Source organism: Triturus cristatus, chromosome 1_1, assembly GCF_964204655.1.
Source record: "Triturus cristatus chromosome 1_1, aTriCri1.1, whole genome shotgun sequence".
Taxonomy (NCBI): Eukaryota; Metazoa; Chordata; class Amphibia; order Caudata; family Salamandridae; genus Triturus; species Triturus cristatus.
Window position 1 is genome coordinate 15,827,325 of NC_140579.1, and position 25,816 is coordinate 15,853,140.

Genomic DNA, 25,816 nt, shown 5'->3' on the forward strand with positions numbered 1-25,816 from the left:
TACCTCACCCAGGGAAGCCGGGTGCATAGGTGTCTTTTGGTGTCGGGTCGTGTCGTCGATTTCAATGGAAGCCTGCAAAGAACTGCTGCTGCCATGAAGAGGAGAAGTGTCCGAGGAGATCCAAGCCTGGATCTAGGATGGAAGGAACCTGAAAGCAGAGGAGACAGAGTCTGGGTCACTAGCCAGTGACCAAGGGCAGTATGGACCAATGCCCACAGATGTTGGGTGCTTCAGGTGAGTTGATGGGTGTCTTGACTCTTCAGTCACGAGGTCCAGGAGGCGTCGACGAAGTCCACGAGCCGGATTTGAGCTGTCCCACGAAGTCTGTCGAGTGCTGCGGTGTCGGCGACCAGATTGGACCCAACAAGCCTTGGCAACGGCAAGTCACTGGAATTCAGAGAAAGGACTGCGGTGCAGACCAGCAAGGTCTGAGGGACTCACCCAGCAAGGGTAACTCAGGGCACGTCTTGAGCAATCAGGAAAGCCCAATTAGAAAAGGAGTTGCCTTTGTGGGAACAGGCTAGCCAACGGGCTAGTGATCGCGAAGGACCCTCGAGCGGTCGCACTTGAAACTGGCCCACGGGTCACTCGTGGAGTGGAGGCCAGGAATCTTCGGTGCAGGAGGTGCTCAAGGCTGGGGCTACTCGGAGCCCAAAGCACAACTTCGAGGAATCCCAGGAAGATGCTGTTGCTGCAAAAGATCACGGTGTCCAGGGGTCACGGTTCCACGTCACCCACGATAGCCACGGGCCTCAGCTTTGCTGTGGACTCAGGGTAACCTCGGGGAAGTCTGGAAATCCACCTTTGGGGATGCGAAGACTTCGGCGTCCGGCGGGAGCTTCAGTGATGCAGACCGGTCAGTTGCTTCTTTGGTGCCTGCCAAGCAGGGGAGTCACTCCTTGACCCCAAGGGAGATTTCTTCCGTCTTCTAGTCGTGATAGAAAGTCGAAGGTCCAGGATACATGTTGCAGAGTTTCGTCCAGGGTAATCTAAAGCCCTAGGGACTGGATTCCTATACTTATAGTAAGCTTAGGGGATGGACTAACTCTAAGGCCCCACCTATGGGTGGGCTTGGAAAGAGGGGTGGTTACACCCATTTCCTTTGTCCAGTTTCGCACCAGAGCAGGGGCAGGTAGCCCCTGCAACCGGTTTGAATTGGACTATGCATAGGGACACCAAGTGTGCCCCCAGTGCAGGACTTCAAAGTACCAGAGAGTGCTCCCTCCCAGCCCCAAAACACATCTGCCTGTCTGGGTAGGTGGTCACACCTCCCTTCGACAGGAAACCTATTGTCCAGGCCTCCCCTGCCAGAGTTTCGGTCAGCAGCAGGAGGCCAGACCCGTGTCTGTGGCAGAGGAATCCATTTTGTGATGCCAGGGCTCAGGAAAGTCCTAGCGGGTTTAGCCAGTGTGAACATGTCTCTCCCTCTAGAAGGGTGGAATGCTACCCCCGCCACCAGAACTGGCGGGGGGGGGGGGGGGTAGTATTCCAAAGCGTTTGACACCAAACACGACATGTTTTGATGCAGCCATTTCAAAGTTAGCATTTACCGTGAGGTTATAATGCACTTAAGAGTATATGGTATGGCTGTATCACAGAACAGCCATAAGGAAGTATTTCTGAAAGCTGCAGAGGGGATCAGCTCATGCTTGGGCACCCTCTCACACAAAACCAAGCACTCTGCCTTCGGGATTGTCAAGGCCTGCCATAGGAGTGGCTTATAGGTTTATATGTGTCTGTATAATGGTAGTGATATAGGTAGCCTATACCAAGTAAGGGGTGCAAGCACACCCTTACCCAGGCTGCAGTACCAGACCTGTGGTGCCATTTTGGAGTGCTTCCCAGGGGTGGCATAATACATGCTGCAGCCCCTGCTAGGCCTCTGAGGTACCTATGCCCTAAGTACATAGTATACCATATACTAGGGGCTTATAAGGCACTCCAGAATCCAATTAGATATGTACCTAATGCACATGCAAACCATTTTAGAGAGGAAGCAGCTAGGCTGGGGTCCTGATTAGCAGGGCCACAGCCAGACTAAGGCCAGCAAAACGTGGGGGTACCCATGTGAAGCAGATCCTACTCTCCTACATTAATGTTTGCAGATCAGCTTTTGCAGCATGTCACTGCCTTGTAGACGGAGTCTCTGTGGGACAAAACGTACTGACTAAAACATTTATGCGAAGTATGTGGGTACTAAACCCACCTTCTGCAAAATATCCTGCATTATGGACATTCGAGATGCTGAATGAGGTAAAGATTTAGTTACTATTAATAAATAACAGCAAAAGCGACACAATCTTTAAAGAAGGTAGTGCTGGACCTTTTCCACATTTTTACTACCTTAGAGATGTCCTACAGGTTTTAATATGTTGGGGAGAGAGTTATAGGTTATCCCCAAAACGTATCTCTTATAAACTCACTGTCTTGCTATGCCTGGTATCTTATAGATGGACCGTCAGACGTAAATGCCTTAGGCATCACCAGCAGGGCCTACCAACCAGAAAGGGTTTGCTTTTATTTAAAAGGCGAACAGAGACCATGTCAACTTCTGTTTACTACCCCTTCTTTACACAGAATGCAAGAGTTTGTGTAGTGAAATGCTTCTTGGAATATGAGAGAAGGACTGTGAGTATGAGAGGAAATACAGAACAATTGCTAATATCCTATAAATCGCCTCATAGAGCAGTTTCCTCCCCAACAATAGCAAGATGGGTGAAGGAAGTAATGAAAGAAGCAGGTGTAGACATTACTATGCTTGGTGTACACACCCTTAAGCCTCCAAACCTCTCTTCCCGGGAGATATCCTTGGGGCTGCGGATTGGTCCATTAAAAGTATGTGAAAGAAACTGTTCATCCAAGTGAGATTTAAAGATTTATTGTATATAAATGCAGCACAGCAACAGGAACAACAGATGCTTTGACAGCCCCAGTGCAACTGGCTCAGTCTCAGCTCAAGTTCTACAAGATGGTTCCAAATGGAACCAGAATGTACAACAAATGATAACACATGCGGCACTGAGTAAATGTGAGAATACAACAGTATGGTTAAAAGTTGCTACTTTAGTCCTGTTGCAAGCGCTATTGACAATGTATCAAATGCACTTTAAACTTGCATAATGCTAGCCTCTGTGTCATGCCATAAAATTTTGATTTTTCACAGCCTGGTGGGCAGAAAATCTGGATTTTATTAAAGACACGGAGGCTAAGATTATCCCTCCACATTGGAACCCTCCCTATTGGAGAAAAGTTATTGATTTTGAATTGGGTTTTTCTTTTCCAGAGTAAGACGTTTTCACTGATTAAGTTTTTCGTTTGAAAGTTATGGATCTTAGAAACTTGTTCGCAACGCCAAAAAAGGGAGAAAACCGCGTGCGGGGGAACTTTATAGCCTTTTAGAATGTTATTGAAGTTCTATATTCTTCGATTGTTGCTGCTGTGAGCGGGCAATAAAGGAGATTTGCATAATCTTAGCCCTCGGGTCTTTAATAAAATACAAATTTTCTGCCCACCAGGCTGTGAAAATTCTAAATTCTCTTTCAAATGTCATTTTTTGGATGTCTCTCACACAAACCCTTTGTGCAAGGTGATGACAATCACAATAGCCCACCCCTCCACCCTCCTCCTGGACCCCCACTCTCAGGACGGCCTATAGGAAGCTTTATAAGATCTAACCAGCATTTCTTTGCTTCTGACAGAACAAGCTAAGAACTGAGAAGAAGAAACTTGAATCTGAGATTAAAAAACTGCGGCAACTCCTGAAAGAAAATGAGCAAACATTGCACGGGAGACTGAAGGAGATGGAGAAGGAAATTACCATGGTAGAAAATGCAAATATCACCAAACTGTCCAATCAAATCACCTCTCTCAAAGCCCTGATAACAGAGATAGAAAAGAAGTGTGAGGCGCCGGCGTGGGAACTCCTGAAGGTGAGATGCTGTTTGGCAAATACAACAAAAGAAGGAAGTGAAATGTTCATATTTTGTGTGCATTATTGAATGTATGAGTGGAACACACATGATCTCCTGGCAGGGTCAATGCACAGCGACCCCACGCACTCCGACAGCCGCACACAATATACAGTCATGGATTATTTACACTGTCCTACTTGATGCTGAGAGCACAATTCAATATACAAACAGTGGAATGTACAGTGACCTCTTACAGTGTCATATACAAGTGAATGCAACACACCGAGCAATTCCAGTAACAGACTATGATATGGAGACCAAGGAGCAAAATGTGAAGAAAGCTGGATAAAAATGTAAAGCATAATGTGAGCAAACATCTTAGAAATTTGGAAAGAAACCAAATTCTCCTTTTCTAAGAAGTGTGAAAACATTTCTGTTTTAAATTGATTACTTTTCTCCTGATGCAAGTGGCCACCTACTTTTGCATGCACTGATCTCTTGTTAGGGTGACCAGCTATGTGACTAGGCATTTGGAATAGGTGATGGCGTGTTGCCTCAGATAAAGGTGGAGATTTCCACGCAAAACTCTTTAGTTTGAAGAATAGTGACAATTTTATATTGTGAGTATCCCTTGATTATATTACAAAGTGTGCGAAATTAATGTCTGCAAATTGCTGCCAGGCAGCATTATCAATCAATCAATCAGGGGTTTGTTAAATCGCGACTATTCACCTGTAAGGGTCTCAAGGCGCTAGGGGTGGGGGGGAGGTCCCGTGCAGATTCCATTCCATCAAGGAGGGGGTCTGTGGAAGAGCCAGGTTTTGAGGTTTCTTGCGAAGATGGGGAGCGTTGTTGTCTGTCTGAGGTGGAGCGGATGGGCGTTCCATGCTTTGGCCACGAGGAAGGAGAAGGAGCGGCCTCCCGATCTGGTCTTTCTGGTGCGGGGGACCACGGTGTAGGAGAGCTGGGCTGATCGTAGGGTCCTTTGGGATGCGTGGAAATTGAGTCGGCTGTTCAGGTATTCTGGTCCGGTGCCGTGGAGGGCCTTGTGTGTGTGGGTGAGTATCTTTAAGGTGATTCTCGCCTCGACGGGGAGCCAGTGGAGTGTGTGCAGGTGCTGGGAGATGTGGCCGTGTTTTGGCAGGTTGAGGACCAGTCTTGTGGCGGCGTTTTGGATGTTCTGTAGCTTGCGGGTGAGGTTTTTGTTTATTCCGGCGTAGAGTGCGTTGCTGTAGTCGAGTCTGCTGGTGACCAGGGCGTGAGTGGCGGTCTTTTGGTGTTCGAGAGGGATCCATTTGAAGGTCTTAAGAAGGAGGCGGAGGGTGAGGATGCAGGAAGACGACACGGAGTTGATCTGGCAGTCCATTTTGAGCTCGGAGTCCAGGATGATTCCCAGGTTGCGTGCATGGTCCGTGGAGGTTGGCGGATTTCCGAGGTCGGGGGACCACAATGTGTCACTCCAGGCGTCGGGGTTTGGGCCCATAATGAGTACTTCCGTTTTTTTGGTGTTTAGTTGTAGGCAGCTTTTTTTGATCCATTTGGCGAAAGCTTCCATGCCTTCTCGAAAGTTGCATCTGACGGTGTTGGGCTTGTTGGATAGGGAAAGGATGAGTTGGGTGTCGTCTGGCTATGACACAATGTTGAGTCCGTAGGTTCTGACGATGGGGGCGCGTGGAGCCATTTAGACATTGAAGAGCATCGGGCTGAGGGAGGAGCCCTGGGGGACTCCGCAAGTGGTAGGTGTGGGGTCCGAGAGGAAAGGGGGGAGTCTGACCTGCTGCGTCCTGCCGGAGAGGAAGGAGCGGATCCAATCGAGGGCCTTGTCCTGGATTCCTGCATTGTAGAGTCTGCGTATTAGGGTGCGGTGGGAGACTGTATTGAATGCCGCTGAGAGGTTGAGGAGGATGAGGGCTACTGTTTCTCCTTTGTCCAGTAGGGTGCGGATGTCGTCTTTTGCAGCAAGGAGGTCGGTTTCCGTACTGTGGTTTTTTCTGAAGCCGGATTGGGAGGAGTCGAGGATGTTGTGTTCTTCAATGAATGTGGCGAGTTGGCTGCTGACGGCTTTCTCAATGACTTTCGCTGGGAACGGGAGCAGGGAGATGGGTCTGTAGTTTTTGAGGTCGGTGGGGTCCGCTGAGGGTTTCTTTAGGAGGGGGTTGACCTCGGCGTGTCATCAGTCGTCAGGGAACAAGGCGGTCGCCAGGGAGCGGCTGATGGTGTGGCGGAGCATGGGTTCGATGGTGTTGGCGGCTCTGTTGAAGATGTGGTGGGGCAAGGGTCTGTGGGGGCCCCTGAGTGGATTGACTTCATTGTCTTCAGTGTGTCTTCGGTGGTGAGGGCTGTCCAGTTGTCAATCGCTGGTTTCCGGGTGTCCGGGGTGGTTGGTGAGGATTCAGTGTGTTGGTTGTCTTCGTCGAAGCTGTCTTCATTTTGTGGTGGAAAAAGGTGCTGAGTTTGTCACAGAGATCTTGTAAGGGAGGGATGTCGTTAGACTCGCTTGTGGGTTGGGCGAACTCCTTGATGATGTTGAAAAGTTCTTTGCTGTTGTGTGCATGAGTGGAGATTCTGTCTTCAATTGCTTTTTTCCTCGTTTCTTTGAGTTGATGGTGGGCGTTGGTGGTGGCTCTGACGTTTTTGTGGGCTTCTGTGGATTTGGTGTTCCCCCAGGCCTTTTCGAGGCAGCGGCAAGTGCGTCTGGACTCTCGAAGTTCGGTGGTAAACATCTGGTTTTCTTGGCGTGGGTATTCTGGTTTTTCTTGACGGGGGCTATGGTGTTGGTGCTGTCCGAGATCCATCTATGCTGGGTTTGGGCTGCGGTGTTGGGGTGGTCGTTTTCTGCAATGGTTGGGGTGGAGTTGTTGAGTGAGGAGGTGAGCTGGTCGTCGGTGATTTTGGTCCAGTTTCTTCATGGGAGCAGGTGCTGGTGAGGATGGTGGGTGTTCTGAAGGTGAAGTGGACCCAACGATGGTCGGTCCATGGGAGTTCGGTGGTGTGGCTAAAGGTGATGGAGTTTCCTGTAGTCAAGAGGAGGTCGAGGGTGTGTCCTGCTGAGTGTGTGAGCTCATTCATGATCTGGCGGAGTCCAATGTTGTGGAGGTTGTCCAGGAGGATGTGGTGTTGGGGTCCAGTTGGTTTTTGAGGTGGAAGTTGAGGTCTTCCAGCAGGGTGTAGTTGGTGGATGCGATGGCGTGCAGAGAGATAATGTCCGTGATGGAGTTGGCGAAGGGTGTGCCGGGTCCAGGAAGGTGGTAGATGAGGGTTCCTCGGAGGGTGGCGGTGGGGATGGCCAGTATCTTGAAGTGAAGGAGTTCCATCAGTTCTATGGGCTCGTCGGGGAGTGTGCTCAGGCGGAGGCTGGATTCGTCATTCAGCGGCGGAGAAAAGGTAAAGGGAGGAAATAAGGGGAAAAGAAAAAGGGAAAATAAGCAGAAATAAGGCACAAAAGAACAGAGATGCAGAAAAGTGCAGAAAGGTGAAAGATAAAAGAGGGTAGAAAAACAAGTGAAAACTAGTGAAAGAGCAGGGATAAAGGAAAAGGGAAAATAAGCAGAAATAAGGCACAAAAGAGCAGAGCTGCAGAAAAGTGCAGAAAGGTGAAAGATAAAAGAGGGTAGAAAATGAGTGAAAACGAGTGAAAAAGCGAAGCGAGAGAATGGAGACAGAGGTCCACTGGACCACCAGGGATGAGCCGCAGGGAAACCTGCGGGTGGAGGAGGGCCTCGATCACCAACACTAGAGAGTGCAGGGGCTTAGGAGGGCCTCACTTAATGGTGGAGCTGCGAGGGTGGGAGAGCAATTTCACTGACAATGAGTCAGTGGTCTTGCTCGCCAGTCTTCGCAGCGGCCGCCATTAAGGGGCCGATTCCGATCCTGTATTTTTTTTTCCCGTCCAACTCGTATCGGTAAATTTTTCTATACAAATCGTACAAGTTCCGTCCGACCCGTGAAGTACGATTCGTACGGGAAATATACAACTTTTCCCGATCCGATTTGTACGGATCGGCCTGATCCTTACAAATCGGATCAGGAAAAGTTGTACCAGATGGACCCGGCCACTTTTCCGTTCAAATTGTAAAAATGCAGTCCAACCCTACTAGTACGATCCGGACCGGCTTTCCGATTTACGATTTGTACGGAAAACGTCCCGTACACGGGGAATGCCATTACCCGCTACGAAGCGAACTTTGTACGACTCGTATCCCGGGAAAAGTTGTTCCCGGGGTGCGAGTCGTACAGGGGTACGAGTCGTACAGGCATACACCCCCGTGCGTTGTGTATGTACGGTGCATTCCCCAACATCGAGTATGTACTGTGCATACCCCCAACATCGCGGACCCCAACATCGCATACACCAACATCGCATACCCCAACATCGCGTACCCCAACATCGCATACCCCAACATCGCAAACCCCAACATCGCGTATGTACGTTTAAGATCCTAAATGAGCGCAGTGAAAAGGTTGATGCCAAATCAACTTTAATACCTTTTGACGTCAACACTTTACAGACTTTCTTTCTCCAGAAGGTGACAGATATTCTTCATGGCATCAACAAAAGTACTATCGCCCTGAGCACCCAGAAATTGGCTCTGCCTTCCACCTCATCAGATCAATCCCTCACAAATTTTCCCCCTCTGAATTCAGAAACTTTGGAAACACTGATATATAAAACCAAATCTGGTTCACCGGCCGATCTATGTTCACCTAGGTTCTTCCAGATGGCTCTCCCAGCTTTGGATTATCAGATTCTCACACTTCTAAATGATTCCCTGGCCACTGGCCAAGTACCCTCCAACCTGAAGGAGGCTAGAGTTATCCCCTTACTAAAAAAGCCTGGAGCAGACAAGGCTGAGCTGAAAAATTACAGGCCTATTTCTCAACTTCCTTTTCTTAGCAAAGGTCATGGAGCAACATGTCTTGAAAACACTATCTGGCTTTCTTGAACAATTTGAGCTACTCCATCCACGTCAGGCCGGCTTCAGGGCCCACCATAGTACAGAGTTAGTTATGCTTTCTGTACTTGACGATCTCAGATTAAAAGCTGATAATAAAGAGCCGAACGCCTTGATACTCTTGGATCTCTCCGCGGCGTTCGATACGGTCAGCCATTCAATACTACTGACTCGACTGGCAGATCTAGGATTTCAGGGGTCCGTCTTCAACTGGTTAAAATCCTTTTTATCTGGACGCTCGCAAAGGGTCCAACTCGGTGACTATATATCGGACAGGGGTGACATCCTTTGCGGTGTTCCGCAGGGCTCTGCATTATCTCCACTTCTTTTTAGCCCTTAGTGACTGCCCTGTCCAAGATGGATTGCCGAGTCTTCAACTATGCAGACGACACCCAGCTTATCCTGAGGATCGACAACTCGTCCCACGCTCAAGAGACAGTCCAAAACATCCTAAGATTCACTACCAACTGGATGACTGTTAACTCCTTGAAACTTAACCCAGAAAAAACTGAGGTTCTCGTCATTCCAGTAAATAACAAACCTGCTCGCCAACCTCGGACTCAAGCAGCTGGTGTCCATCCCCACCCACCTCGCCGGACACACACTCGACGCCGTCTTCTCGTGCAGCAAAGACATCGCCTTCAGCCACGCCACTAGACTCCACTGGACGGACCACAGCTGCATCCACTTCAACTTCAGAAGAACGACGATCCACCACCACCAGCAACCAGTTGCCCGAAGAAGCTGGAACAAGATCACAGCTGACCAACTCGCCACTTCCCTGAGCCAGCACCCTCCCGCCAGCTCAGCAAACCCCAGCCTGGCCGCCGACAACCTCACGAAGTGGATCAGCAACTGCGCGGACGAACTCGCCCCTCTAAGGACACCGCCTAGCAGACCCGGCAGCAAGAAGGCCCCTTGGTTCACCGACGAACTCAAGAGCTCCAAGAAGAACTGCCGAGCCCTCGAGAAAGCCTGGAGAGGGGAACCAACACCAGACAACACTACCGCCCTCAAGCTTGCCACCCGGAAGCACCACCAACTGATCCGCGCCACTAAGAAAACTGCATTCAAGGACCGGCTGGACAACAACGCACACAACTGCAAGGAACTCTTCAACATCGTCAAAGAGCTCTCCAACCCCAACGCCGGAAACAACGACATCACCCCATCGCAAGACCTCTGCAACTCCCTCGCCTCCTACTTCCACAACAAGATCGCGGACATACACAACAGCTTCAGCACACAACCGACGCCCGCCACGACCGAATCACCGCCCCCACCACCACCCTCCGCGCCTGGACTCCGATCAGCACGGAAGACACCGTCCGCATGATGAACTCCATCCACTCCGGATCTCCAACCGACCCCTGCCCTCACCACGTCTTCAACAAGGCCGATGCTGTCATCGCTCCCCACCTGCGGAACATCATCAACACCTCCTTCGACACTGCCACCTTCCCGGAGAGCTGGAAGCACGCCGAACTCAGCGCTCTACTCAAGAAACCTATAGCGGACCCCTCCGAACTCAAGAATTACCGCCCCATCTCGCTCCTCCCGTTCCCAGCCAAAGTCATCGAGAAGACCGTCAACAAGCAGCTGGCCGCCTTCCTCGAGACGAATGGATCCCTCGACCCCTCACAGTCGGGCTTCCGAGCCAACCACAGCACCGAGACCGCACTCATCGCTGCTACCGATGACATCCGAGCCCTGATGGACAACGGAGAAACAGCGGCCCTCATCCTCCTAGACCTCTCCGCGGCATTCGACACTGTCTGCCACCGCACCCTTGTGCAACGCCTCAACAACGTCGGAATCCAGGAGAAGGCACTGGATTGGATCAGCTCCTTCCTCAACGGAAGAACACAGAGAGTCCGCCTACCACCGTACAAGTCAGAGGCCACCGAAGTCATCTGCGGCGTCCCTCAAGGATCCTCGCTGAGCCCCACCCTCTTCAACGTCTACATGAGCCCCCTTGCGGCCATCGCACGCCAACACAACCTGAACATCATCTCCTACGCTGACGACACCCAGCTGATCCTCTCCCTGACCAACGACCCCGCCGCAGCCAGAGCCAACCTTCACGAAGGAATGAAAGACGTAGCCGAGTGGATGACGACCAGCCGCCTGAAACTGAACTCAGACAAGACGGAGGTCCTCATCCTGGGCTCCTCACCCTCCGCCTGGGACGACTCCTGGTGGCCCCCCGCCCTGGGCTGCGCACCCAAACCGACAGACCACGCACGCAACCTGGGCTTCATCTTGGACTCCTCCCTCACCATGACCAGACAAGTCAACGCCGTCTCCTCGTCATGCTTCAACATCCTGCGCATGCTACGGAAGATCTTCCGGTGGATCCCCACCGAGACCAGGAAGACGGTCACCCAGGCCCTCGTCACCAGCCGACTGGACTACGGCAACGCCCTCTACGCCGGAACCACCGCCAAGCTCCAGAAGAGACTCCAGCAGATCCAGAACGCCTCAGCCAGACTCATCCTCGACATCCCACGACATAGCCACATCTCCGGACATCTGAGAGACCTACATTGGCTTCCCGTCAACAAAAGAATCACCTTCCGCCTCCTCACCCACGCACACAAAGCCCTACACGATCAAGGCCCCAGCTACCTCAACAACCGCATCAACTTCTACGCTCCCAAACGACATCTCCAATCAGCCAGCCACGCCCTCGCCGCCGTCCCCCGCATCCGAAGAACGACAACAGGAGGAAGATCCTTCTCCTACCTGGCCGCCAAGACCTGGAACTCCCTACCGACCGACTTGCGCCTGACCCAAGACCACCTCTCCTTCAGGAAGAAGCTCAAGACCTGGCTATTCGAGCAGTAGCAGCACTCCCCCCCCCCCCCGAGCGCCTTGAGACCCTCCGGGTAAGTAGTGCGCTATATAAATGCCTATGATTGATTGATTGATTGATTGGAGTGGCTGGTTTTGGCCCAAAGAACTTGGGGCCCCTCCTAGCCCATCACCAGTTGTGAAAAGTCTGGGTATCAAGATCGACTCAGAACTCGCTATGAGTCACCAAGTGTTCTCGGTGGTAGGCACATGTATCGGCATTCTGAGACAACTGAGGAAACTGGTCCCCCTTTTATCAGTTCCATCGATGAAGTCCATAGTTTCGGCTACTATTCTTTCGCGCCTCGACTATGGGAATGCGCTTTACTTGGGACTTCCCCTGAAACGTATGAATCGACTTCAGGTGGTACAGAATGACGCTGCTAGATTGATCTTCAGCCTCCCCAGGAGGACCCATGCTTTACCCCTGTTATGTAAGCTGCACTGGCTGCCTGTCCGACAGCGTTCAAAATTCAAAGGACTGTGCATTGCTCATAAAGCCCTCTATGGTCATGCCCCCGGTTACATAAGGGAGCGTCTAGTCAAATATGTGCCAGGGCGAGTGCTTCGCTCTACAGAAGCCTTCCAGCTAGTCTGCCCTCGGAGTAACTTGGTTACCAAGGGTGGACGAGCTATCTGAGTTATCCTGCCACAACTTTGGAACCAACTCCCGGACACTTTACGAAAGGAACCCGGTTTGTTCCCTTTCCGGAAGCTGCTAAAAACTCTGCTATTTAGAGACACTCTTTAAGTTACTTGCTACCATGATTGTCCTACCTGCCCGAATGCGACCTCTTTTCTGTCAAGCGCTTAGAGACCTGTCGGTATATATGCGCTATATAAAAACTAAATATAAATACAAATACAAATACCTCCTCCTGGGCACACTTCCAGTACCTCTTCTTCTCATACCTCCTCCTGGGCACCCTTACAGTACCTCTCTGCTCGTACCTCCTCCTGGGCACGCTTCCAGTACCTCTCTGCTCGTACCTCCTCCTCCTGGGCACACTTCCAGTACCTCTTCTGCTCAGTGAGTTGGCCTCTTCCACCGAGGTAGAGCCAGCTCCTTCAGCAGGGTTAGGATCCAAGTCCCTTGCACCGCTCCTTACTCACCAGTCAGAAGGGCTGATGACTTCACAAGGCAGGCTTCTCTCTTGGGGGTTCTAATTCACCAACGTCTTTCTCCAGCAGACGGCTCCTCTATTCTATAGGCAGCCACAGCTCCTCTATTCTATAGGCAGCCACAGCTCCTCTATTCTATAGCCAGCCAACAGCTCCTCTATTCTATAGGCAGCCTACAGCTCCTCTATTCTATAGGCAGCCGACAGCTCCTCTATTCTATAGGCAGCCGACAGCTCCTCCATTCTATAGGCAGCCGACAGCTCCTCTATTCTATAGGCAGCCGACAGCTCCTCTATTCTATAGGCAGCTGACAGCTCCTCTATTCTATAGGCAGCCGACAGCTCCTCTATTCTATAGGCAGCCACAGCTCCTCTACTCTATAGGCAGCCACAGCTCCTCTATTCTATAGGCAGCCGACAGCTCCTCTATTCTATAGGCAGCTGACAGCTCCTCTATTCTATAGGCAGCTGACAGCTCCTCTATTCTATAGGCAGCTGACAGCTCCTCTATACTATAGGCAACCTACAGCTCCTCTATTCTATAGGCAGCCGACAGCTCCTCTATTCTATAGCCAGCTGACAGCTCCTCTATTCTATAGGCAGCCTACAGCTCCTCTATTCTATAGGCAGCCTACAGCTCCTCTACTCTATTGGCAGCCGACGGCTCCTCTATTCTATAGGCAGCCTACAGCTCCTCTATTCTATAGGCAGCCTACAGCTCCTCTATTCTATAAGCAGCTGACAGCTCCTCTATTCTATAGGCAGTCGACAGCTCCTCTATTCTATAGGCAGCCTACAGCTCCTCCATTCTATAGGCAGCCTACAGCTCCTCTATTCTATAGGCAGCCTACAGCTCCTCTATTCTATAGCCAGCTGACAGCTCCTCTATTCTATAGGCAGCCTACAGCTCCTCTATTCTATAGGCAGCCGACAGCTCCTCTACTCTATTGGCAGCCGACGGCTCCTCTATTCTATAGGCAGCCTACAGCTCCTCTATTCTATAGGCAGCCTACAGCTCCTCTATTCTATAGGCAGCTGACAGCTCCTCTATTCTATAGGCAGCCTACAGCTCCTCTATTCTATAGGCAGCCACAGCTCCTCTATTCTATAGGCAGCCTACAGCTCCTCTATTCTATTGGCAGCCTACAGCTCCTCTATTCTATTCTATTGGCAGCCACAGCTCTCCTTGCAGGGGTACTTTCCAGGTTCCCCTCACCTGTAAGGAAGCGGCAATCAGGGATCCTGGCTCTGGAACTGGAATATGTCTCTCCATCAGTGCTTTGTGGGTCTTAACACTGGTCAGAGAGACTCCTGGCACAGTGACCTGGGTTTCTTACTAGTATTTGTCCTAGTTTTTTTTAAATGTAGATGAAAATTCAAGAGCTCTATCTCTGGAGCTGGCTTCAGGCAGTTCTGACATTTTATTCACTGGCACAAACTGGTCGGGTTAAAGTCTTTTTTACTCAATCTGGGCAGGAAGAGAGAGTGGAGCTGGGTGTGTCGTGACAGAGGAATCTGAGACGAAGGCTCAGAAGAGAGGCCTTCCCTCCCGGCTGCTGCACAGAACTGCATTAACTCTTCTGGGGATGAAGGATGCAGGAAGTGGGCAGTGAATGTCCTTCAGAGCATCGTTTGTCTCCCTCATTCCTTTCCTTTCACAGATGTCTGGTCCACTTCAAAGACCTGAAGATGGTTTCCACAATCTACCTCCCTATCTGGCAGGTCCCTCCATCCTCCATCATATGTACTATTCACACATAGGGGAATCCAAAATGGACTCCTGTCCCCATACATGAAATCACAATAGACACACTCTGTGCTCACCCAAACCCCCATATGTAGCACAAATGTAACATCCACTCTCTCCGTTGGTGTCTAGGCGCTATAGATTACAAAATGTAGCTAAATTGTAACATAGATCATAGTGTATGAGACCCCATTAGGACGACACACATCACTGCAGACGTCCAAATACCTATATTCAAAGCGTGGCATACAGAGTGTTCAGAGGAAGAAACCAGTCTCCATTTGCCGCTCTAGCTGTGCTCTCAGTGTGTGTGATATCACTTGTAGGTCTTGTAAAATGTCTCCTTGACGGGTGGATATCATTCATGATTTATAATATTATTTGAAGTTCTCCATGTGCTGGGTCATGTGACACAGATTAGAATATAACAGACAATGTAGTGTCATGTGAACCCATTCAAAATATCACAGACTGTCATGTGGCCTCATTCAGTAAATCCTACACTGCACTTCTTCATGTGATAACATTCAGAATATCACAGATTGTGTCATATTTTAGACTAGCAGACTGTGTCATGTGAACTCATTCGTATCACCCACTGCTGGATCATGTGACCAGGGAAGTTGACTCTAGGAGTGGGAGGAAAACTCCACTTCTTTGGCAAAGTTTTGCCACATTCTGTGCTCTGCTTGGAGCACGGAGTTTGGCTCCCACCCTACCAACACTGCTCAGAAATAAATCTGTCCCAAGTATGCGAGTGGGAAAACTAGCTGCGTACATGGGCATTGTGGGCTTTGTGCATCTCTGAAACGCCCGAAAGCTGTAAGATGCCTGCACCCACCCGTGCCCACAGTTTCCAGTGAGAGTCTGAAAACTATGCCCTTCAACGGCCTTTAACGTCCTTCAACGTCCCCTTATATTCTGGCGACAAAGCGGAATTCAGAAAATAAAACTTCTGCTTCCACCAGTAACACTGAAGACGGTGCGGAAGTACGGCAGGGTTTGCTGTTGTTACAGAGTTGTTACAGATTGCCATAGCTGTTTGCCCAAGAGAGGTTCACCTTCTCTTAATAAATAGTTAAGTGGTCCCCGCTTCCTCCCGATACAATGCACCTATAGGCCAATACTTGTTCTCAAAGGGTGCTTCGTATTTTTTGTTATTATCTGCTGGTAAATATTATGCGTAGTTTACACAGCATGTCTCAACTTGGAAAATAACATCAGAACATTGGAGTTCTCTATAGGAGGGTGACACAGGCAGTGGACGTGTGCGGAATAGGTGCACGACTGTCCCTCTTGCAACTCCCGCTCGTTCTAAAGTGGTAACTTTTTACTGCATGAAACCGTTGGTGCTACCAGTAATCCGTGTACACCAGGGGTCTCCAAGCTTTTCTGTAGAGAGACCTACTTCTGATCAGTAAAATGATTGTGAGCTACTAAAGGCCGAGCAACTGGTGCATTGTTCCCGGAGTCCCCCCTAGTACCCACTAATAAAGTACCGTTTGCAAGTGGTCCCTCGGCACAAACCGGAGCTAGGAACCGATTTTACATTTCTCTCATTATTTTATTACAATTTATAATGCTTCCAGTGAGGGTTGTTAGGCGCTGTCCATAGGCCAAAGTCAATAGGAGATTAAAGGCCAGATGTAGGTAATCCACAAATACCGAATTCTTAATACCGAATTTTACCTATTCGGTATTAAGAACTCGGTATTTCTTATGTAGGTAATGAATCGGTAAAAAATACTGATTCCTTAATATTACTTATTACTGAATCGGTAATACCAATTCGGTAATAAGGAATACCTACCCATTCATTCCTATGGGCTTGGAGGCCCGTAGGAATGAATCTAAAGCCATTCTGTATTAGCGATTCGGTATTACCGAATCGGTAATACCGGGAGGTATTTCAAGGGTGTCCAAAGGACACCCTGTTGCACCCCTGAAATGTGCCTGTGTGCACATGTGGCACACATACATACCCTAAGGGCATGGATGTGTGCCACATGGCACTTAAAAAAAAGTGAATTTTCAAAGGAATTCGTTAATTACCACCAACCTGAAGTTGGTGGTAATTAACGAATTCTTAAAGCACATAAGCACTCTTTTATGTGCTTTCTACATTGCATTTACCGAATCGGTAAATACCGAATCGGTAAATACTGATTCAGTAAATACCGATTTGGTAAATACCGAATCATCACCTACATTAGGAATGGCTAAATACCGGTCGGTAACCCTGAAATTTACCGAATTTCGGCGTTACCGACCGGTATTTAGCCACCTACATCTGGCCCTAAGTCATTTGCCCAGAATCAGAGGATGTGGAGCCTACGCTGATACTCGAACCTGGATCCCCAGCTTCAAAGTCAGCAGCTCTGGCCCTTACGCTACACCCTCTCAGTCATTCAAATTCAATGAAAAGAAATGTAAAATAATGTTCGTGGCTCCAGTTTGTGGCCAGGAATGACTCAGATTACTTTATGTATTTAAAAATAAAAGATCCCTGTGAAACGCAGCTTTAATTTACATGATCAGGCCTCGAAAAATTTAAAAATGCAGGTCTAGTGACCTGAATACTCTATTGAGAATCTAGAGTGCTGCTAATAATTCAACAACACACACACCGCAGCTGGCGCGTGGGGGTTTCTGAGATGGGATCTTGCAAAAGGGATGGGATACGAACACCCAAAACAACACTCTATGCTCACGTTTCCAGTTATCTCCGGACACAGAGTTGTGAACATGCTCCACCGGCTTCCCACCAGTCAGCCTGCACTGCCAAAAGAACAAGCATTTAAGTGACCTTTACTGAGATAACAGTATAATTTTTCTTTTAGTTTTATATAGCGCGAACTCGACCCAAAGGTATCGGAGCTCTTTACATGAGCACCAGTTGCGTTACAGATGAACACATTCATTTTGTCAGGCATTGAGAGATTAACTGATTTGCCCAGAATCACAGGATGTTCAGCATCCCTGTTGAGACACAAACCCGGTTCCCCAGCTTTGAGGTTGACCGCTCTAGCTGTTAGGCCACATCCCGTCCCCTAATGATATCACACACCGGAATTGTGAACCTGCCACTATTGTTTAAGATGTGGGAGCTGGAGCGGATTCCAGGGTCGTGCAAGTGCCATCTCATATAAAAGCTTTTAGCTAACGGGGGCTGTTGTTGGTTATTAATTTTGGATAGCACCCAGAAGTTCATGCTGCAGGGTGCTGAAGAGGAACCCCCCCATCATGTCACTTGACTCTGAAGAGAACGACACACTACACTGACGGAAACTCACCAGCACAAACATGCAGACAAAAGGGCTTTTTTAAGTGTATTAATGTTTACTTTATACTTTTAGTTACCTGAATTTAACGATGAGCAACACGCGGTGGGGCAGCATGCATGTCAAGCTATACCATTTCCAGAGAATGGCTTGGTGGAGCGGGGGCTCAGCCAGCTTCTGAAGCAGCTGATGCCCTTCTGTTTCTAGAGAAAGCTTCACACCCACAGGCGCCGCACTAGCAAAGCAGCTGATGCACTTCTGTTTCCAGAGAAAGCTTCACATCCACAGGCCCCGCACTAGCAAAGCAGCTGATGCACTTCTGTTTCTAGAGAAAGCTTCACATCCACAGGCGCCGCACTAGCAAAGCAACTGATGCACTTCTGTTTCTAGAGAAGCTTCAAATCCACAGGCGCCGCACTAGCAAAGCAGCTGATGCACTTCTGTTTCCAGAGAAAGCTTCACATCCTCAGGCTCCGCACTAGCAAAGCAGCTGATGCACTTCTGTTTCTAGAGAAAGCTTCACATCCACAGGCGCAGCACTAGCAATGCAGCTGATGCACTTCTGTTTCTAGAGAAAGCTTCACATCCACAGGCGCCGCACTAGCAAAGCAGCTGATGCACTTCTGTTTCCAGAGAAAGCTCCACATCCTCAGGCGCCGCACTAGTAAAGCGGCTGATGCACTTGTGTTTCTAGAGAAAGCTTCACATCCACAGGCGCCGCACTAGCAAAGCAGCTGATGCACTTCTGTTTCCAAAGAAAGCTTCAAATCCACAGGCGTCACACTAGCAAAGCAGCTGGTGCACTTCTGTTTCCAGAGAAAGCTTCTCATCCACTGGCGCTGCACTAGCAGAGCAGCTGGTGCACTTCTGTTTCCAGAGAAAGCTTCACATCCACAGGCGCCGCACTAGCAATGCAGCTGATGCACTTCTGTTTCCAGAGAAAGCTTCACTTCCACAGGCGCCGCACTAGCAAAGAAGCTGATGCACTTCTGTTTCTAGAGAAAGCTTCACACCCACAGGCGCCGCACTAGCAAAGCAGCTGATGCACTTCTGTTTCCAGAGAAAGCTTCACATCCACAGGCCCCGCACTAGCAAAGCAGCTGATGCACTTCTGTTTCTAGAGAAAGCTTCACATCCACAGGCGCCGCACTAGCAAAGCAACTGATGCACTTCTGTTTCTAGAGAAGCTTCAAATCCACAGGCGCCGCACTAGCAAAGCAGCTGATGCACTTCTGTTTCCAGAGAAAGCTTCACATCCTCAGGCTCCGCACTAGCAAAGCAGCTGATGCACTTCTGTTTCTAGAGAAAGCTTCACATCCACAGGCGCAGCACTAGCAATGCAGCTGATGCACTTCTGTTTCTAGAGAAAGCTTCACATCCACAGGCGCCGCACTAGCAAAGCAGCTGATGCACTTCTGTTTCCAGAGAAAGCTCCACATCCTCAGGCGCCGCACTAGTAAAGCGGCTGATGCACTTGTGTTTCTAGAGAAAGCTTCACATCCACAGGCGCCGCACTAGCAAAGCAGCTGATGCACTTCTGTTTCCAAAGAAAGCTTCAAATCCACAGGCGTCACACTAGCAAAGCAGCTGGTGCACTTCTGTTTCCAGAGAAAGCTTCTCATCCACTGGCGCTGCACTAGCAGAGCAGCTGGTGCACTTCTGTTTCCAGAGAAAGCTTCACATCCACAGGCGCCGCACTAGCAATGCAGCTGATGCACTTCTGTTTCCAGAGAAAGCTTCACTTCCACAGGCGCCGCACTAGCAAAGAAGCTGATGCACTTCTGTTTCTAGAGAAAGCTTCACATCCACAGGAGCCGCTCTAGCAAAGCAGCTGATGCACTTCTGTTTCCAGAGTAAGCTTCACATCCACAGGCGCCGCACTAGCAAAGCAGCCGATGCACTTCTGTTTCTAGAGGAAGCTTCACACCCACAGGCGCCGCGCTAGCAAAGCAGCTGATGCACTTCTGTTTCGAGAGAAAGCTTCACATTCACAGGCGTTGCACTAGCAATGCAGCTGATGCACTTCTGTTTCTAGAGAAAGCTTCACATCCACTGGCGCTGCACTAGCAAAGCAGCTGATGCACTTCTGTTTCTAGAGAAAGCTTCACATCCACAGGCACCGCACTAGCAAAGCAGCTGATGCACTTCTGTTTCTAGAGAAAGCTTCACATCCACAGGCACCGCACTAGCAAAGCAGCTGATGTACTTCTGTTTCTAGAGAAAGCTTTACATCCACAGGTGCCGCACTAGCAAAGCAGGTGATGCACTTCTGTTTCTAGAGAAAGCTTCACACCCACAGGCGCCGCACTAGCAAAGCAGCTGAAGCACTTCTGTTTCTAGAGAAAGCTTCACATCCACAGGTGCCGCACTAGCAAAGCAGCTGAAGCACTTCTGTTTCTAGAGAAAACTTCAAATCCTCAGGCCCCGCACTAGCAAAGCAGCTGATGCACTTCTGTTTCCAGAGAAAACTTCACATCCACAGGCGCCGCACTAGCAAAGCAGCTGATGCACTTCTATTTCTAGAGAAAGCTTCACATCCACAGGCGCTGCACTAGCAAAGCAGCTGATGCACTTCTATTTCTAGAGAAAGCTTCACATCCACATGCGCTGCACTAGCAAAGCAGCTGATGCACTTCTGTTTCCAGAGAAAACTTCACATCCACTGCACTAGCAAAGCAGCTGATGCACTTCTGTTTCTAGAGAAAGCTTCACATCCACAGGCGCCTCACTAGCAAAGAAGCTGATGCACTTCTGTTTATAGAGAAAGCTTCACATCCACAGGTGCCGCACTAGCAATGCAGCTGATGCACTTCTGTTTCCAGAGAATGCTTCACATCCACAGGCGCAGCACTAGCAAAGCAGCTGATGCACTTCTGTTTCTAGAGAAAGCTTCACATCCACAGGCACCGCACTAGCAAAGCAGCGGATGCTCTTCTGTGTCTAGAGAAAGCTTCACATCCACAGGCGCCGCACTAGCAAAGCAGCTGATGCACTTCTGTTTCTAGAGAAATCTTCACATCCACAGGCACTGCACTAGCAAAGCAACTGATGCACTTCTGTTTCAAGAGAAAGCTTCACATCCACATGCGCCGCACTAACAAAGCAGCTGATGCACTTCTGCTTCTAGAGAAAGTTTCACATCCACAGGCACTGCACTAGCAAAGCAGCTGATGCACTTCTGTTTCTAGAGAAAGCTTCACATCCACAGGCACTGCACTAGCAAAGCAGCTGATGCACTTCTGCTTCTAGAGAAAGTTTCACATCCACAGGCACTGCACTAGCAAAGCAGCTGATGCACTTCTGTTTCTAGAGAAAGCTTCACATCCACAGGCGCTGCACTAGCAGAACAGCTGATGCACTTCTGTTTCTAGAGAAAGCTTCACATCCACAGGCGCCGCACTAGCAAAGCACCTGACGCACTTCTGTTTCTAGAGAAAGCTTCACATCCACAGGCGCCGCACTAGCAAAGCAGCTGATGCACTTCTGCTTCTAGAGAAAGCTTCACATCCACAGGTGCCGCACTAGCAAAGCAGCTGGTGCACTTCTGTTTCAAGAGAAAGTTTCACATCCACAGGCGCCGCACTAGCAAAGCAGCTGATGCACTTCTGCTTCTAGAGAAAGCTTCACATCCACAGGCGCCACACTAGCAAAGCAGCTGATGCACTTCTGTTTCTAGAGAAAGCTTCAAATCCACAGGCGCCGCACTAGCGATGCAGCGGATGCACTTTTGTTTCTAGAGAAAACTTCACATCCACAGGCGCCGCACTAGCAAAGCAGCTGATGCACTTCTGCTTCTAGAGAAAGCTTCACATCCACAGGCACCGCACTAGCAGAACAGCTGATGCACTTCTGTTTCTAGAGAAAGCTTCACATCCACAGGCGCCGCACTAGCAAAGCAGCTGATGCACTTCTGTTTCTAGAGAAAGCTTCACATCCACAGGCGCCGCACTAGCAAAGCAGCTGATGGACTTCTGTTTCAAGAGAAAGCTTCACATCCACAGGCACCACACTAGCAAAGCAGCTAATGCACTTCTGTTTCTAGAGAAAGCATCACATCCACAGGCGCCGCACTAGCAAAGCAGCTGATGCACTTCTGTTTCTAGAGAAAGCTTCACATCCACAGGCACCGCACTAGCAGAACAGCTGATGCACTTCTGTTTCTAGAGAAAGCTTCACATCCACAGGCACCGCACTAGCAAAGCAGCTGATGCACTTCTGTTTCAAGAGAAAGCTTCACATCCACAGGCGCCGCACTAGCAAAGCAGCTGATGCACTTCTGTTTCTAGAGAAAGCTTCACATCCACAGGCACCGCACTAGCAGAACAGCTGATGCACTTCTGTTTCTAGAGAAAGCTTCACATCCACAGGCGCCGCACTAGCAGAACAGCTGATGCACTTCTGTTTCTAGAGAAAGCTTCACATCCACAGGCACCGCACTAGCAAAGCAGCTGATGCACTTCTGTTTCAAGAGAAAGCTTCACATCCACAGGCGCCGCACTAGCAAAGCAGCTGATGCACTTCTGTTTCTAGAGAAAGCTTCACATCCACAGGCACCGCACTAGCAGAACAGCTGATGCACTTCTGTTTCTAGAGAAAGCTTCACATCCACAGGCACCGCACTAGCAAAGCAGCTGATGCACTTCTGTTTCAAGAGAAAGCTTCACATCCACAGGCGCCGCACTAGCAAAGCAGCTGATGCACTTCTGTTTCTAGAGAAAGCTTCACATCCACAGGCGCCGCACTAGCAGAACAGCTGATGCACTTCTGTTTCTAGAGAAAGCTTCACATCCACAGGCACCGCACTAGCAAAGCAGCTGATGCACTTCTGTTTCAAGAGAAAGCTTCACATCCAACGGCGCCGCACTAGCAAAGCAGCTGATGCACTTCTGTTTCTAGAGAAAGCTTCACATCCACAGGCACTGCACTAGCAAAGCAGCTGATGGACTTCTGTTTCAAGAGAAAGCTTCACATCCACAGGCACCGCACTAGCAAAACAGCTGATGCACTTCTGTTTCTAGAGAAAGCTTCACATCCACAGGCTCCGCACTAGCAAAGCAGCTGATGCACTTCTGTTTCTAGAGAAAGCTTCACATCCACAGGCACCACACTAGCAGAACAGCTGATGCACTTCTGTTTCTAGAGAAAGCTTCACATCCACAGGCACCGCACTAGCAAAGCAGCTGATGCACTTCTGTTTCTAGAGAAAGCTTCACATCCACAGGCACCGCACTAGCAGAACAGCTGATGCACTTCTGTTTCTAGAGAAAGCTTCACATCCACAGGCGCCGCACTAGCGATGCAGCTGATGCACTTCTGTTTCCAGAGAAAGCTTCACATCCACAGGCGCCGCACTAGCAAAGCAGCTGATGCACTTCTGTTTCTAGAGAAAGCTTCACATCCACAGGCACTGCACTAGCAAAGCAGCTGATGGACTTCTGTTTCAAGAGAAAGCTTCACATCCACAGGCACCGCACTAGCAAAACAGCTGATGCACTTCTGTTTCTAGAGAAAGCTTCACATCCACAGGCGCCGCACTAGCAAAGCAGCTGATGCACTTCTGTTTCTAGAGAAAGCTTCACATCCACAGGCACCGCACTAGCAGAACAGCTGATGCACTTCTGTTTCTAGAGAAAGCTTCACATCCACAGGCACCGCACTAGCAAAGCAGCTGATGCACTTCTGTTTCAAGAGAAAGCTTCACATCCACAGGCGCCGCACTAGCAAAGCAGCTGATGCACTTCTGTTTCTAGAGAAAGCTTCACATCCACAGGCGCTGCACTAGCAAAGCAGCCGATGGACTTCTGCTTCTAGAGAAAGCTTCACATCCACTGGCGCCGTACTAGCAAAGCAGCTGATGCACTTCTGTTTCTAGAGAAAGCTTCAAATCCACAGGCACCGCACTAGCAAAGCAGCTGATGCACTTCTGTTTCTAGAGAAAGCTTCTCATCCACAGGCGCCGCACTAGCAAAGCAGCTGATGCACTTCTGTTTCTAGAGAAAGCTTCACATCCACAGGCGCTGCACTAACAAAGCAGCTGGTGCACTTCTGTTTCTAGAGAAAGCTTCACATCCGCAGGCGCTGCACTAACAAAGCAGCTGGTGCACTTCTGTTTCTAGCGAAAGCTTCACATCCACAGGCGCCGCACTAGCAAACAGCTGATGCACTTCTGTTTCTAGAGAAAGCTTCACATCCACAGGCGCCGCACTAGCAAAGCAGCTGATGCACTTTTGTTTCTAGAGAAAACTTCACATCCACAGGCGCCGCACTAGCAAAGCAGCTGATGGACTTCTGTTTCAAGAGAAAGCTTCACATCCACAGGCACCGCACTAGCAGAACAGCTGATGCACTTCTGTTTCTAGAGAAAGCTTCACATCCACAGGCGCCGCACTAGCAAAGCAGCTGATGCACTTTTGTTTCTAGAGAAAACTTCACATCCACAGGCGCCGCACTAGCAAAGCAGCTGATGCACTTTTGTTTCTAGAGAAAACTTCACATCCACAGGCGCCGCACTTGCAAAGCAGCTGATGCACTTCTCTTTCCAGAGAAAGCTTCACATCCACAGGCACTGCACTAGCAAAGCAGCTGATGCACTTCTGTTTCCAGAGAAAGCTTTACACCCTCAGGCGCCGCACTAGCAAAGAGAATGCTTCACATCCACAGGGGCCGCACTAGCAAAGCAGCTGATGCACTTCTGTTTCTAGAGAAAGCTTCAATATCCACAGGCACCGCACTAGCAAATCAACTGATGCACTTCTGTTTCTAGAGAAAGCTTCACATCCACAGGCGCCGCACTAGCAAAGCAGCTGATGCACTTCTATTTCTAGAGAAAGCTTCACATCCACACGCGCCGCACTAGCAAAGCAGCTGATGCACTTCTGTTTCTAGAGAAAGCTTCACATCCACAGGTGCCGCACTAGCAAAGCAGCTGATGCACTTCTGTTTCTAGAGAAAGCTTCACATCCACAGGCGCCGCACTAGCAAAGAGAATGCTTCACATCCACAGGCGCCGCACTTGCAAAGCAGCTGATGCACTTTTGTTTCTAGAGAAAACTTCACATCCACGGGCGCCGCACTAGCAAAGCAGCTGGTGCACTTCTGTTTCTAGAGAAAGCTTCACATCCACAGGCGCTGCACTTGCAAAGCAGCTGATGCACTTCTCTTTCCAGAGAAAGCTTCACATCCACAGGGGCCGCACTAGCAATGCAGCTGATGCACTTCTGTTTCCAGAGAAAGCTTCACATCCACAGGCACCGCACTAGCAAAGCAGCTGATGCACTTCTGTTTCTAGAGAAAGCTTCAATATCCACAGGCACCGCACTAGCAAAGCAGCTGATGCACTTCTGTTTCTAGAGAAAGCTTCACATCCACACGCGCCGCACTAGCAAAGCAGCTGATGCACTTCTGTTTCTAGAGAAAGCTTCACATCCACAGGCGCCGCACTAGCAATGCAGCTGATGCACTTCTGTTTCCAGAGAAAGCTTCACATCCACAGGCGCCGCACTAGCAAAGCAGCTGATGCACTTCTGTTTCTAGAGAAAGCTTCACATCCACAGGCGCCGGACTAGCAAAGCAGCTGATGCACTTCTGTTTCTAGAGAAAGTTTCACATCGACAGGCGCCGCACTAGCAAAGTAACATTATTCAAGTGCTGCAGACAGAGCCGCTGCATGCATGGGTTGGCAGAGGCAGTGCACACACATCCAAGACTGTGTATCCCACCTTGTATATCAGCCAATGGGAAGCGTCCAACATGGACTGGAAGCACACCAGTCACTATCAGTGGGCAGTCTGACGTCACTCGCTCTGCTCCACCCCTCCCCCAGCGAAGGTTAGTAGCCAATGGGATCAGTTGGTGTGTGCGACAGCGGGCAAGAATGGATAAGAGGCCAAAAAGCCTAAAAATAAACAAAATTGCAATGACAGGATACAAAAGTGGGGTCAGGCTGCGAGCT

General features: G+C 49.6%; 1 protein-coding gene across 1 annotated transcript in view; it reads left to right on the forward strand.

Annotated features, from left to right (window-relative positions):
* LOC146869142 (E3 ubiquitin-protein ligase TRIM39-like) overlaps window positions 1–25,816 on the forward strand; it is a 73,090-nt gene that overhangs the window by 17,987 nt on the left and 29,287 nt on the right. Inside the window, exon 3 of the mRNA XM_085633838.1 lies at window positions 3,699–3,929. Within this exon, the coding sequence (XP_085489964.1) occupies window positions 3,699–3,929 (231 nt within the window). The remainder of the gene's footprint in view (window positions 1–3,698; window positions 3,930–25,816) is intronic.